At 38.2% G+C, this 16173-nt stretch overlaps 1 protein-coding gene across 5 annotated transcripts in view; it reads left to right on the top strand.

Moving 5' to 3' along the window:
* Nucleotides 1–16173, top strand: part of RCAN2 (regulator of calcineurin 2) — a 361427-nt gene that overhangs the window by 198379 nt on the left and 146875 nt on the right. Inside the window, exon 1 of one of the 5 annotated variants that reach the window (XM_072642347.1) lies at nt 6480–7710. The exons of the other annotated variants lie outside the window; for them this stretch is intronic. Within the exon in view, the coding sequence (XP_072498448.1) occupies nt 7624–7710 (87 nt within the window). The 5' untranslated portion in view covers nt 6480–7623. Of the gene's footprint in view, nt 1–6479; nt 7711–16173 lie in introns of those variants that run through there. 5 annotated transcript variants of the gene reach the window in all.

Below are 16173 nucleotides of genomic sequence, written 5' to 3'. Positions count from 1 at the left end.
AGATTATGTCTTTCCAGAGGATGAGCCACCAAAAAAGGTCCCCCTCCTTAGACCTGGAAAGGATCAAGGACAAGGAAAAGGAGCAGCATGGTGCAGTTGTAAGAACTTTGATTCTAGACGTGACGTTCCTGGATTCAAATTCTGACTTAGCTACTTACAAGTCACTTTGGCTCTCTGGGTTTCCTTATCAGCAAAATGAAAGGGATAAACTAGATGACCCTTAAGGTCTAGAAATGTGATGCTATGATCTTAAAATCATGAGGTGACCTTTATGACCTTGGACAAGTCATGCCATTTTCCTGGTCCTCAGTTTCCTTCTCTGGATGGGGGATTGGACTAGATCACTTACAGACTCCTGGTCAGCTCTAAATCTGTGACCCTGTGAAGATCATGTGATCTGTGATCCTGTGAAGCTTTAGGCAAGTAAGTCAGTTCACCTTCTCAGGCCTCACTTTCTTCACCTGTACAATATGGGGTTGGAATGGATCACTTGCATGGCACTTACCAGTTTTAAATGTATAACCCCTTGATCCAACTTGGGAAAGTCATGTTATTTCAAGGGCTTGACTTGACTGATTTCTGACTGCAAAATGAGGCAGCTGGATGATAAAAACTCCAAGGTCCCCTCTAAATCTGTGATGCTAAAGAATGATGCTGGACTCCTCAGGAGTCCACACCCTAAGATTAACTGCCAAATTGTGTGTGTGTGTGTGTGTGTGTGTGTGTCTGTGTGTGTTTCCTTAAGAATCAGCAAAAGTAAGTGCTCTGTGGTGAAGAGATAATATATTAACAGGTGCTGAGTCGGCCTGGGCTCCCTGCAGCTGTAAAGAGAGCTGGCTGTCAGCAAATTTGGGAAGGAGGCAGTGTTTGTACCTTTCTTCCACTCCTTTTGCAATCCTGTAAGGTACCTTCTGTCTCTAAACCTATGAGCCTATAATCCAGTTACATAAGGGTGTGCTGGTATAATGTTTAACAACCAGCCTTCAAAATAAAATACACTCAACACACTTTTCAGCTTAATCTGCATTATTAATATTTTTTCATTCCTTTCTTAAGTCTCAACAATCTAGGAAACAATAAATCAAGCCCCAGTTTGTAGCATTTGCCCAGCGTCCGAGTTGAGTCATTTCAGATTCTTTGTAACCCTGGGGGGTTTCCTTGGCAAAGATGTCGGAGTGGTTTGTCATTTGCTTCTCCAGAGGATCTAATTTGTCAGACAGTCAGAGGTTAAGTGACTTGCCCAAGATCATATAGCTAGAAAGTATCTGAGGCTGGATTTGAACTCAGGTCTTCCTAACTCCAGGTCTAGTGCTCTATCCACTGAGCCAGCACCTGTTCCATCTGTGATCTTAGCTCTCCATCAAATCTGAGAGGCCTAGACTTTACCTGACTAAGACCTTTTATGCCCTTATAAAGAGGCATGTTAAAGTCAACTGGTATCAGCTTGGGAGATCTGATTGTTTAATGTTCAGTGTGAGCATTTACACCTTAGAAACTGGGAAAAGCTACAAATCAGCACTTGGTTGATTATTCTGCTTATTGTCTAGAATTAAGAAAGTAAAGGATAACATGTTCACAATACAGATTAAGTTGACAAGTGAGTTGTGTTTTTTTCATTTTTCAAGAGCTGATTGTTAAACCAGTGCATTCCTACCCTTAGATGACCAGGTAGCTGTACCTAGGAAAGTGGGTTCCATCAAGTCCTGGGGCAATTTTGACTTCTTTTAGGTAAATATAAGATGAAAGAAGCTTCAACAGGGAAAAGCTGATCCTGTCATACCCATCCTCTAATTCAGTTCCATCATTTTACACATTAGGTAAATTGCACCTTATAGAGCTTAAGTCATTGACTCAAGACCATGTCATGAGTTAACAGCAGAACTAGAATCCAAGACTTGAGTCCTAATCCAGCGATAAGTCCATTACACTAAAACCCGTTCTCAGTCAGTCAATAAACATTATTAATGTGCGCCAGGCACTGTGCTAAGCCCTGGGGTTAAAAAGAAAGGCAGAAAACAGTCTTTGCTCTGAAGGAGCTCCTAGTCTAGTGATAAGTCCCATTACACTAAAACCCCTTCTCAGTCAGTCAGTAAACATTTCTTAAGTACCTAATGTGTGTCAGGCTTTGTGCTAAGCCCTAAGGTTACAAAAAAGGCAGAAAACGGTCTCTGCTCTCAAGGATGCCAGAAATCTAATAGGGGAGACTGCATGAAAACAACTATACACAAACATGATATAGACAGAATAATTTAGGGCTAGTCTCAGAGGGAAGGCACTAGAGTCAAGGGGAAATGATTGTTCCGTGGGCAGATATAATAGGTTAATTCAGGTCAAGGTGTTAATAACTGATAATGGGAGAGGAAGTAGTTTGATCTCTGAAGATTCCTGGACAAGTGTGGGAAAGAAAGAAAAAAAAATCCATACTGCCTTTGTGAGTTATTTGTGACAATTATTTGTTTTTGGTTTTTAATATGGCCTATGATTAGGCATTCTTAGTGTCTAACCACACCTATTCCACAGCTTATAGCCTTAGACAATTGCCTGGGAGTACTGATGACTTGTTCAATGTCACACAGCTAGTTTATGTAGGGGGCAGTAATTGAATCCAGTTCTTTGTGACTTAGAGCCTAGAACTTTAGCCTCTCCTATTTCATGCTGCCTTAACATCACTCCAAAAAACAAAAAAAAACCCAAAAAACCACCGGGTAATGGCCGGAAAGTCAGGAGGGCCTGAGTTCAAATATGGCCTCGTACATTTGACACATTTACTAACGATGAGAACTTGGGCAAGTCACTTAACCCCAATTGCCTTGCTTTCTCCCCTCCAAAACAAAGAAACAAACAAAAAACCAGGTGATGGCAATGGAAAATAATGTTACCAATTAATCAGCAAAGATATAGTTGGTGCTGCTTCTGAGGCTGGAAGACCTTTGCCTCTGAAGCCCAGTGACCCGAGCAAGATAAGTATCTAGATAAATAATACCAGAACCTGAGTCTACCACAAATAGCTGCTCTTGACTTGCCTTGTGAATAAACAGAAGAAATGAGCGCCTGCTTGGTTTAAATCCAGAGGCCCTGGGAACGTGTCTCCTTCACCCCGAGTATTTCCCCATTTTCCCTGGTGATGCCTACAAGTGCCGTGTTAGAGGCCTTTGACTTCTGACAAAAATAGCTTCCAAAGTACTAGCAAACCTTTCCAGTCATTTCTACCTTAATAGGGGAGAATTTAAGAGTATCTCCTCTCCAATCCACCTTCTTTGCAAACAGCTGCTAAAATAATCTTCCCTTGCTTATTAACCTTCAGGGGCTCCCTATTGCCTAGGATCAAATACGGACTCCTCCTCTTGGCTGACGATTCCTTAACAACTGGGCTGTGGTTTAACCTTTCCATTATTTCATATTATTCCCTTTCAGTCATTCTCTGTTCCAGTGGAACAGACCTGCATGCTATGCACTCCACACTTTTGTTTAAATATCCCTTGAGTGTTCATTCCCTTCACTTCTGCCTCTTAGAATTCCTAGCTGGCTACTCTCTATGGGAGGCCTTTTCTAATACTTCTGTTTCTCAGTGCTTGCTCCTCAAATTGTCAGGCATATGCTATATTTACCTATTTACATCTTGTATTTCTCATGATCATACAATTTTTTACAAGTTAAATACTGGGACTTTCTGATATTAGCATTAGAGACTTTTAAAGCTTAGAATTACACTAAGATTTTGGGATACCCTGTATATCTTTTTATTCAAATAACCTCACTCCCCAACTAGACCCAGATTATGCCTTTTCAATCAATCAATCAAAAAGCATTTTTTTAAAAGCCTTTACTATATGTCAGACACAGTATCAGATGCTCGTTATGCAAAGACAAAATGAAGCAGACCTTGTTTAGATTCTTTGGATCTTGGTTAGATCTTGTTTAGATTTTAGCTTCTTGAGGAGGAAAAAAACACATACAAAGTCAATAGAAGGTTTTTTTGCCCTGGAGTGGGAGCATTGAAGGTAGGGATAGGGAAAGTATAAGTAATTGGGGGAATAAGGAACAAACCTGATGGAAAGGTGGGTTTTTAAGCTGAGCTTTGGAGAAAATTGGGGATCTTAAGAGGTAGAGGTAAAGAGGGGAGTGCGTTCTAGGCAAAGAGTCAGACTTTTCAAAGACATGGAGGTGAGAAATGGGGTGTTTTGTATAGGAAACAGCAAGAACGCCAGTAAGTTGGGAAAGGTAACAAGGTTGAAGCTAAGCTATGAAGAGTTTCAAATGTGACCTAGAAGAGTTTGTTTGTGCTCCTAACCTAATCAGGAGTCTATTCGGAGAGGGGGGAGAGGAAATTGTCAAACTCTTAGTTAAAATCACTTTGACAACTGTATGGAGAATTCACTGGAGAAGGAAGAGACTTGAGCCAGGGAAACCATTTAGAAAACTATTGTAATAGTCCAGATGGAGAGGAATAAAAGCCTTAGAAAGGAGAGATGGCTGTGTGTAGAGATAAGGGAAAGGAAACAAGAGATGCTACCTCTCTGTATCCCTCATGAGCCAGCCTCTCACAGCACCCTATTTACGTGAAATGCTCAAAATACATTTGTTGTTTACCTGATGCATTAAATTTAATACATATGATTCCTAGAAGGATGAGAACATCGAATGTTCAAATGTTGCTCCCAAAACAAGAAAGACAACAAAAGAAATGTATCTGGAAATATCACAATTACCTTTTGCGGGTAAACTTAGAACCCTTTGTCCTGACATTTGTATGAACAAAGGATTATGAAACTATCAGTGTTCTCCATTTTTTGTCTTCTCCCTCTTTACTTCCTCTTACCCCAAGGAAGAGGAAGAGGATATTTCAGGAACATTGACCTAGAACTGGGAGAAACCTTAATGGCCATTTAGTCCAGCCTCCTTATTTTAGAGATGAGGATATCAAAGCCCAGAAAGATTAAATATCTTGCCCAAGTAACACTGGTAAGAAGTACTACATCCTCAGTTTAAACCTAGGTCCTCATACTTTATTCAAGTCCAACACTCGACCTGGTTAGGCAGCTAGGGGGCCTGGTGGATAGAGTACTCAATTTGGATACAGGAAGTTCTGAGTTTGAATCATGTCTCAAACATTTTATTTATCCTTTTTGGGCAGCTAGGTGGTGCAGTGGATAGCGCATCGAGCCTGAAGGCAGGAAGACTTGAGTTCAAATATGACCTCAGACTCTTACTAACTGTGTGATAATATTTAAATTTTTTATATTTAAAAATATATATAATAATTATAAAAATATATCATATATAATATTAAATACATAAACATAAATATATAAATATCCATATAATTGTGAAATATAAAAATATAAATATATAATTGTAAAATATTATATATAAAATTATAAAATACATATAACAATTTATTTTTTAATTTTTAAAAATTGCTTAGGACAGTGCCTAACACATAATAGGCAATATAAGATGCTTATTTGCATGCCTTACGCAGTGTCACATATTTCATTCGTGGCAGAGCCAAGATCCTAATTCCTCTTGTCACATTGATTTTCTCATTTGTAAAATGGGGGTAATAATGTTACCTACCTCACAGGCAGGGTTATGGTGACAATCAAATGACCTAACATATACATACATACATATATACATACATACATACACGTACATACACGCATATGCACACTTATCTTTAAGGTTTGAATAGTGATAGATATATACATGCAGATATATATCTATCACATACATAATAGTGATAGATATATATCAATCACTATTCAGACCTTAAAATTATATATATATATATATATACATATATATACATACACATATATAGTGACATCTATCATCTATCTATCATCTATCTATCTATCTATATTAAAACCTTAAAATGTCATATGAATGCTAGCTATTATCTACTGAGCCATACTTCCTCTATAATCCTTTCATAAGTTCTAGTGATTAAATGATAAATTCTGTTGTGTTTCAGTTTTTTTCTGACTTTTTGACCCTATTTTGGAGTTTTCTTGGTAAAGATACTGAAATGTTTTTCCATTTCCTTCTCCAGCTCATTTTACAGATGAGGAAACTGAGGCAAACAGGGTTAAATGACTTGTCCAGGGTCACACAGTCTAAGGCCAGATTTCAACTCAGATTTTCCTGACTCCAGGTGCAGTCCTATCCACTGTGCTACCCAACTGCCTCAAAATGAGAAATAATATTTTGCAATTGTTAGCCTATTTCCCCCCCAAGCCAAGGGGATAGGAATCAGTATAGGTAAAAAGCTATCAGAGTATTTAAGTATTAGAGGCTATGTGGTATTATAGAAAGAGCACTAGTCTAGGAAACAGGTCACCTGGATTCTAGTTTAGTTGTTTTAAACTCGTGTGACCTTGGGGAAGTCATTTCACTTTTTGGTATTTATTTACTTTTATGTAAAATGAGGAGGGTGTTGAACCAGAGGATGATTTCCAATATCTCCTCCAGTTGGAAAATGTCCTAATATTTGATGAATACTAATAGAATTTTCATAATTAATGTCTAAACGAAAGTTAATTCTCAGTGCCTCCTCTGTCCACTCCTGCTGGTTGGTGTGTCATCTCTCTCAAAAACCAGGGGCAGAGGAAGAGATCCTTGTGACCAGAACAAAAGACAGACCCAGGTCCCCTACACTGATCTGTGTCAATGCGTTGCTCCCATTATCTCCTACCATCTGCCCCACACCCTCCCCCCAGAGAAATAGATGCATGTTTTGTTTGTAACCTCCTGCACATGGCCCATTTTTGGTTAGAGTGACCTTGGTAATTGCTTGGTTGTCTGTACACGGAAGAGAGCTGTCAGAGTCCCCCAGCTTGCCCTGACGCTCCTCTGAGACTATTTAGCCAACCTGTAATTATCTCCTCCTCCTCTCCGGCTGCCTGAGTGACTGATGGCCAGCCATGTGCAGCCCCTTTAAGGATGGAGTTCCATTTTTCTTATACCCTGCGTCCATTCGGATGCACAGGACATGTGCGTTCCGCTGGTGGGCATCAGGCAATTAGCATAAGCCCAGCGATTTTCAAAATGCCTCAACTTCGTGCTAGTTTTGCAGTAGGGGGCAAAGAGAAATCTGCAAACCTGGCCTCACAATGCTTAACTGCAGAATTATTTCCCCCAACAGAGCAGAACCTCTGATGTCAATATCACCACCACCACCCCTTTTTTTTGCAAACATAAGCACTCGGCAGAAACAACAGCTATGACTCAGTTCCCAGTGAACGTTGCCCGAATTGATTTAGTCCAAGTTCAGATTTAGCACATAATCATGTTCAATTTGCTCCACTGCACTGCCTGGAGATAAAAGGCTTGTGGAGGGGGAGAAAAAAAAAGTAGATTTAGCTTATGTCAGTCTTTGTGGTGATGTCATTGCCATGCAAGAGGGACGAGGGCTGTTTCTCGGCTGTGCTTGCTCAGTTGCAAGGGTATACCAGACAGAGGCAGCTCTGGGTGCAAAGAGTCCCTGCCTCCTGGCTCCAAGAACGCACCACTGCCCACTTTTTCAGCGAAGATTCTTAATTGGAGGCTTTTCACATAACTGAAAACTCCGAAGCTACTGAGTTCTATTTTTTTTTCTTTTTTAAATACAAAGAGTGGGGAATGCCAGCCCGGAGCATGGACTGTGATGTCTCCACTCTGGTTGCCTGTGTGGTGGATGTGGAGATTTTTACCAACCAAGAGGTTAAGGTATGCACTTGCCACTTCTCTTTCTCTCTCCTCTTTCCCTTCCTCCTTCCCTTTGTCCTCTTTCCCCCTTTCTTCCTCTCCTTCCTTATTCCCCTTTTCTTCCTTTCCTCTTTCTCTTTCCTTCCTTCACCTTCTCTTTTTCCTTCTTTTTCTTATCTTTCTCCTCCTCCTCTTTCTTGGTTATCACTGATGCTGCTTTGAAAAACCTCTTAACTTAAATAAGAGTTTCTTTAGTAGTTTAAAAAACAGAGGAAAGATGTAATAGTGGTCTACATAAGAAACACATGCAGTGCCTGAGTGTGTGAACTACATCAAGTTAGATGAGATGTTCTGTGAATCTTTTTTCTTTTTCTTTTAATGCAGAAAAGGTCAGCAGACAATATCTCTTTGATTATCCCATATTGCTTGAGCCTTTTTCATGGTAGCTGCATATTCATTTTCTTTCTTTTATCTGTCAATTAAAAAATAATGTAGTCAATTCTAAGAGGAGCTAGACTCTGAAATGGTTAAAGAAAACGTGCCCAGCAAGCATCAAGCCCAAGATTGTCCGATGTGATGAGAAAACAGCTCACTTGCCATTTAGTCCATTTAAATGTTTTGCGAGATGCTCTTTAAATTGGGCAAACATAGAGGAGCTGTATGGGGCAGTTAAAATTTTCACGATCCTTTCTAACCAAACCAAACCAAACCAAGTTCCATACCATTTTTCTAGGAGTTCCTTAAAGGTAAAGGAACAGGTTATTTTATGACTGAGTAGACACCCATCAAGAAAGTTTGTTTGGGCAGTTCCGTCACAAATAGAGTAGTAGGGTGGGAAAATCAGAACCAGTTTTTTTGACTTAACATTCTCTGCTAGTCCTTACTGATTGCTGTGGTTGTAGTCTCATTGTCATGGATAATTGTACTCTGATGAAATCAATTATCTTCAGCATTTGATTGTCTTTGATGGAAAGAATCTACTGTCATCCCAAAGGAAATTTTAATTACTCTTCTCATATAGGGCTCAGCCAGCTATGCTTCAGAATGAGCAAAATAGCATCTTCTTTATGATGTTGATAAAGAAAGATATTTCAACAAAAAAAATCAAGTTGTTAAGGGCAAATCAGAAATCCATCTTCATTTCCCCTAAAGCTTCAAATTTTGCTTAAGAGGAAGAGTTAATTTCCTAATTGCTGTGAATGCAGGTGAGACACAATGTCTTATGGGCAGGTGCTTGTAAATTACCAGCAGGAGACCATGTCACTCAAGGATGTCATTTGTTCAACATAACTGCTCCAAAACAGTTTTGAATTGGACTCAAGGGTTGGGTTGGTCACACCTGCTTATTTTTAGGCAAGCATCTTGGCAGATTTCCATTATGTGCTCTATAAAGTAGTACCAATAAGCCAGAGCTCATGTTAAAGCCCAATGGTCTGTACAAAAAAAATGCTTATTTTAAACATTGTTGAGTTTGCTGAATCGTGTTGGTTGAGTTTAATTGAATCATGTACACTGGTTTAGATATATATGTGAGACCAATTAGCATTTACATACCCTTTTTGCAAAATGCCTCCTTTCTAAAAGCTCTGTCCATCATCAAGGTGTGAAACTAATGCAGATAGTAGGAATAATGAAAGAGTTAAGTTATATCTTCCAGGAATTATTTGTGCAGAGAGATGTATAATTATAATTGTGAAGCAAGAGCCAGCATTATTTCAGATGGCCATAGAATATTTTAGACAAGAATTGTTAATTTTTCATGTGACATAGGAAGGTCATCAGACTTTTTTCCCATCATGTTTTCCTGAAATATGGTCACAGGAATTCAGATCATGAGTATTAGCACCATTAATTGCTGAGCCCCTACTATGTGAAAGGCACAATGTGGGGATACAGAGAAGGAAAAGGTCCAATTCTGGTATGCAAAGAGCTCTCATTTTAGTGAAAAAATAAAATAGACATATTTGCATGAAAAGATAACATCCTACCCCTAACCTTCTTCAATCCTATACAGTAGTTTTCTATTTTTAACTGTATAATGTATTTATTATATTCTGTTTTGTATTCTATTATACATATAGGGATTCATAGATCATGGGCTGGGTGTGTCTATGTTCTGTTAATGCCTGTGACTATAGATGAATATATTCTGCCCCCCTATAAGTTTATAAGATCTGTGAAGGCAGAGACCATATCTTCATTATATTGGTAACATCTAACACTATGGCAGGCACTTAGTATACACATCTGTTGAGTCATCCAGCAAGGATTTACTAAGAACCCACTATGTGCTAGGTACAGTGAATTGAATTGCAGAATGAATGAAAATGCATTTATTAGATGTGCTTATGCATATGGTATATGAAAAAAAGGATTATAAGAGTTCCGAGAATTTCAGAGAAGATAAGAGATCATTCTAGTTAGAGAAGTTGGAGTAAGCTTCCTGAAAGATATTGGATAGATCTGGTTTTTACAGGCAGAGAGGGAGGATATTCTACCCAGGGGCACAGTGTAAAAGCTTAAGGAGAACTGGATGGAGAGTGACTAGATCAGTCTAGTTGGAGCAGTGTTCACTTAAGCAAGACTCATTCTGTGGGGGTGAGATGGTAGAGGGTCTTGTATGGATTGCTTTCCAAAAAAGCTCCAGTTAGAGATTGACATTCCATTTCACTCCAGTTCATGGATCTGTAATGCCATAAGAGATTTGTTTCTGTTTACTCAATCTATAGAACTGATAGGTCAATGGTATTTGCTAGAATAATGGTATTTCCTCACTTGCAGAACATCATACTCTTTGCTTTAGAGCTAACAGCCTTTCCCCACAAATAAACGAAAACTGACCTCTAACCTCTGACACATTTAAAAAATATTCTTCTTGTGCTTATGCTCAGTCCTGTATTTTTTTAATGTCTTTGCAGGAAAACATAGCAATGTAGATAGACATGCCATAGTCATACTTGAAAACCAGCAGGCAATGGCAATATTGCTGGTGGCACTGCTAATGTAAACTAAATTAATGCAGTTTAAATTAATACAATTGAAATGCATTTAAATTCCAGTACACAAAGAAAAATTTCAGAAAGGATGCTCCTTCCTTTGTCTAGACTTGTGATTTCATTTGGGATAAGTAGCTCCTGGGAAGGAAAGCCACCACCACCACCCCCTCTACCAGTACAGATGAATAACTATTCTGAGATTTATTTATGGTAGTAGATATTTTGATTATTATCAAACTGATCTTGCTGCTTCCTCCATTATATATTTCTCTTACTCTAGTTTTGTGGGGGAAAGAAATAATTTCCTCCTTTTCTTTTTTAGTAGAATATTAGATCTTTGAAAGCAGGGGCTCTTTTAAATTTTGTCTTTATATTCTCAGTGCCTAGAATAATGCCTAGTTTATAGTAAACACTTAATAAATACTTGTTGAATTTATTTAACAAGAATTCCAGAAACAGCCTCCTGTTGTCTTCCACACACCACCTCCCCACAGTATCTGTGATCTGCTATCATAAATTCTTTGTAGAAAGATATAGTTGCTGTCAAGTGACTTACCATGCAATCCTTGAAGTTTATCCTTTTCTGAAAAGTGTATCCACATGTACTACATCAGAGACAATATCTAGTACTGGTCATCATAGGAAGAAAGGAAGAATTCCCTTCTTTGGGGTACCAAGACACAACCTGCTAGGAATAACCAAGAAGTGCCATGTTAGTCTGGCATAGTTTGTTGTGCAGCCTGGATTGTGAGGGAATGTATTTCAAAGAGTTCAGAGAAAGAAAGGATAGGAAGAATATAGTGTTCTATGTTTGTGGAGGGGAATTTGGCTCAAGAGGCATGAGGTCACTTTGAGAAGGAAATTCTTTTTTTTAGTAATATTTTCCCTCAGTTACATCTAAAAACAATTTTTAATATGCATTTTTTTAAATTTAGAGTTCTGAATTCTCTTTCTCTTCCCTTCCACTCTCCGAGATGGTGAACAATTTGGTATAGATTATACATGTGCAATCATGCAAAACATATTTCTATATTAGTCATGTTGTGAAAGAAAACACAAGAGTCTACCCTACTTCCAAAAAACACGAAAAAAATAAAATGGAAGATAATTATGCTATCAGTCTGCATTCAGACCCCATCAGTTCTTTCTCTGGAGGTTGATTGAATTTTTCATCCTAAGTCCTTTAGAATTGTTTTGGATCTTTGTATTGCTGAGAATGGCTAACTCACTCCCAGCTGATCATCATGCCATATTATTGCTATTCTACAGGTTCTCCTGGTTCTGCTCACTTCACTTTGTGACAGTTCATTTAAGTCTTTCCAGGTTTTTCTAAACTCATTCTGCTCATCATGTGAGAATGAAATTCTGATGAAATAGACAGTAATTATTCCGATGCAGAAGAATAATGTGGCTATACAGGGAACTCACCGATCAGTTTGCATTTTATAATGACACATTCAGAAGCAGTGAGGGCAGAAAGATAGATGGAATAATAGATAACAGAAATGCTGGGTGTTCAGTAATATGTAAGGACCTAAATGAATGAATAAACAGTAAACAAATGAACAAGCAAACAAACAAATAGAGTTTTTAATTGTGTTGAGGGAAAGAGAAAAATCAAAGAACAGACATGATCACCTCTTGCCTGGATGAGATGTTAATGGATCCTTTACAAAGAATAGTGACAGTTATTCTTCCACTGAGTTTACACTTGAAAAGCAGTAGTCAACAGGAAATTAAAGCATGAAATGGGGGCCATCTCCAGTTGTCCTGATCTGTATCTTCCCATTGGGCTCAGATGGCTCTGGAAGAGAAAGTGAGGCTGGTGACTTTGCACAGCCCTGCCTCACTTAAATCCGATTCACTTGCATGTCATGACATCACCTCCCTGATGTCAGGGTCCTCTTTGAGAGCAAAGGGCAAATAACAACCTGTGAGTAGTTTGAGTTACCCCACTTGGGACCCAACCAGCCAGTTCCAGTTAGACAACATAGCTTCTGCCTTCCTTCCTTCCTTCCTTCCTTCCTTCCTTCCTTCCTTCCTTCCTTCCTTCCTTCCTTCCTTCCTTCCTTCCTTCCTTCCTTCCTTCCTTCCTCCTCCCTCTCTTCCCCTTCCCTTCTCTCTTCTCCCTCTGTCTGCATAAAGTATCACACCCTTACCTAATAATGCTCTGCCCAAAGGAATTCAAATTTTGATGATTGAAACCTGGCAAGATATCTTGGGGTTTAAGGGCTAGATTTCTTTCTTAAAGACCATGCCTTAAACCTAATTCACTCTCTCATTGATTGACCAACAATAGATCCCAGCCCAAGCCAGTGGGTTATTGGTCATTAGTTAGTGGTCATTGTTTGGGCCCTGATGGCTCTGAGTGAATATAAATAGTAATTCTTTCTATTGTGTCCAGAAACCTGAGGGTCTTCTACTTATAGATCGATTTTTTAAAATTAGGTAAAAGGGGACCTTCCCTCATTTATTTCTTACCTAGCCTTAATGACTCAATGGATTTTACCTCAGTCAAAGTGAGAACTTGGAAGGACCTTAGCTTAAAAAGGTCAAGGTCTCCCACTGCATCTGGGGCTATCTCCAGTCATCCTGATCTCTATCTTACCACTGGTCCCAGATGGTTTCAGAGGAGAAAGTGAGACTGGTGACTTTGTACAACCCTCTCTCACTTAAATCTAATTCATTTGCAAGTCATGACATCACTTTCCTGATGTCATGATCTTCCTCCGGAATGAAAGACAACCAACAATGAAGCCTGAAATATGTGATAAGAAGGCAAAGGAGCATGTAACTGCCCTCAATGACTCCAGGTCATCAAACTACACAAACTACCTCTCCCATATTGAAAAAGTACTTAGATGGGATTGCTAAGCTACTGGAAGTGATCTTTGAAAAAAAGGAAGGAGGTACTCCTCTATGGTACTTTTCTATGGAGATTGAGAGAAGAGCTGCAGGACTGAAGATACGAAAATACATTTATTCTTTCCACACCAACAGGGTTAGGGGTCTGGTATATCTTTGGTCTAGAAAATTTGCATAAAATTTTTGGCCCTCCCTTCGTATTAGAGAAGAAATCTGAATTATTATGATATTAAAAGATTAAGTATGTTGATGTTATACAAAGCTGTACATATGTCTTATGCATTTCTGAGTTTCTAAACTTTTTCTGTGTTGTCTTCTGGCCTTTGTGTGTCATCTCTGACTTCTGCAAAAGTTCCCCAAAATTCCCATTTAATTTCCTATGTCAGCTCACAAAACCACAATGGGAAAAGTCATGATGTGGAAGAGATAACTATATTGTTGCCAGTTTCAAATGAGAAAAGAGACGAATCCTTTAAAATTCAAGATGGTCAGCTACTAGCTGACTGGAATAATGACTACCATTATTGGCAAAATTCTAGATCAACATATTAGAGGGATGATTTGTGAGCACTTTACATAAGAAAAGAGTAAGACTAAGAGATAGCATGGCTTCATCAAGGACAAATCTTGCCAGATTAACCTAATTTCCTTTTGTGACAAAGTAATTGAACTGATACATCTGAGGAACATCATAGACCAAGTATAATTAAATCTTCATAAGGAATTTGCTAGTTTCTCATTGTTTCATTGGGGATATGATGAAGAAAAGTGGGTTGGATAGTGATACAGTTCAATGGCCTGGGAGCAGTTGAACGTCTGACCCCAAAGAGTAGTGATAAATAAATCAATCTCAGGATAGGCACCAGTGAAATGCCATGGCTCTGTGTTCTTGGCCCTTCTTACATTGACCATTTTTATCAATGACTTGGTATAGAAGACCCACCTCAAATTCTCTCATAACCCAATACATAACCCAAGGGTTAAATAGAAAATAGGAAAACAGAAAATGGAAACAGAATCCCTAAAGATCTTAGGGTAGATAGCAGGTTCTGTAAAAAAAAAAAAAAAAAAAGGCCTGAGAGTTTTAGTACTGCAAATCTAATAATGAATCAGTGATATAATGTGGCAGTCAAAAAAAAAGGTAATTTTTACATTGATAAAGGTCTGGTGTCCAAAATTTGACAACTGATAATACTGTTATATTCAGGTCAGAACTTATCTCATTGTTGAGTCCAGTTCTGTGCACCACATTGTACCAAGCCAGAGACTATTCAAAGGAATGGCAAGCTGAATGATAAGAGAATACAACTATGCCATGAAGGGATCATTTGAAGAAACTGAGAGTTGTTCATCTTAGAGAAAAGAAGACTTGGGGAGATGTATTCAAGTATCTGAAGGACTGTCATGTGGAAAAAGGATTAATCTTTTTTTTTCCATTTGGTCTCAGGGGACAAAGTAGGAATGGAAATTATTTGTGGAAGCCAATTTCACCTCCATACAAGAGATGTCTTTCTAATAATGAGAAAATATAAAAGATTGAATGAGTTGTCTAGTAATTAATGAGGTCCCTATCACTGGAGGTATTAAATTAGAATCTGGATGATTTTTAAAGTATTCCTGATGTTATAAAGAGGATTCCTGTTCAGGTTGGGATTTGACCACAGAACCTTTGAGGTTCTCTTCACTCTTTGGGTTCTATGAGACCGAGAAAAACAAAGTGGCCAAGATCATAGGCATCGTTGATGATGAAGATAGGACTCCAACTTGGATCTTCAAATTCCTAAATCTATGTGTTGTTTTTTTTTTTGACTATGCCATGTTGTCTTTCCTTCTCTTCTCTATCCTAAAACCTCCCAATTCCTTCCTGGTTTCTCTCATGAGTTCTAGTTTCTTTCCTTTGTGCTTTCTCTAATTTCTCTACAATACTAAAGCTGTGGAGCCTAAAAGGAACATGGTTGTAAGTCCATAATACTGATGATATTCTCCAGATTCTGTGAGGGCTTCATCATACTTCACTCTTGTTTATTCACACTGTAACATAAGGTTTTCTCTGTAAAACAACTAAGCTATAATATTATCCATATTTCCATTCGACACTCAGAAGCATTTTTCAACATCTACTATGTAATGAACATTGTGTAAGAAGCATTGTACCAATACAAAAAGGAAATGGTGCCTGCTCTTAAGGGTCTTACATTATATTAAGAGAAAGAACAAGATATATAAATATGAAACTTTTCAACTTTATAATTTATAAAATTGATATGATTTAGAAATATAGACTATCTCCTTTTTATGATTTGATATTGATATGATTTCTAAATATAAAATATTTCTACTTCATAATTTATAAAATTTATAAGTATAAAATATGAACAAAATGAATCTGAGGTAAAGTTGGGGTAAAATTTTAGGGTATTTTGAAAAGTCTTGAATGAGAGATGGTATTTTATCAGAAATTTGAAGGGAGCTAAGGATGATGAGAAGTGGAGGTGAGGAAGAAATGCATTCCAAGAATAATAAATACTTAGCCTATTTCAAACACAGAGAAGTGAGAGATGAAATGTCATGAATGAGAATCCAGAAGACAAGGGGCTTGGGATGACCCAAGAAGGCTGCGTCA

Source organism: Notamacropus eugenii, chromosome 2, assembly GCF_028372415.1.
Source record: "Notamacropus eugenii isolate mMacEug1 chromosome 2, mMacEug1.pri_v2, whole genome shotgun sequence".
NCBI classification, from domain to species: Eukaryota; Metazoa; Chordata; class Mammalia; order Diprotodontia; family Macropodidae; genus Notamacropus; species Notamacropus eugenii.
Note: the sequence above shows the minus strand (reverse complement) of the source record. Positions and strands in the feature narration are given on the sequence as shown.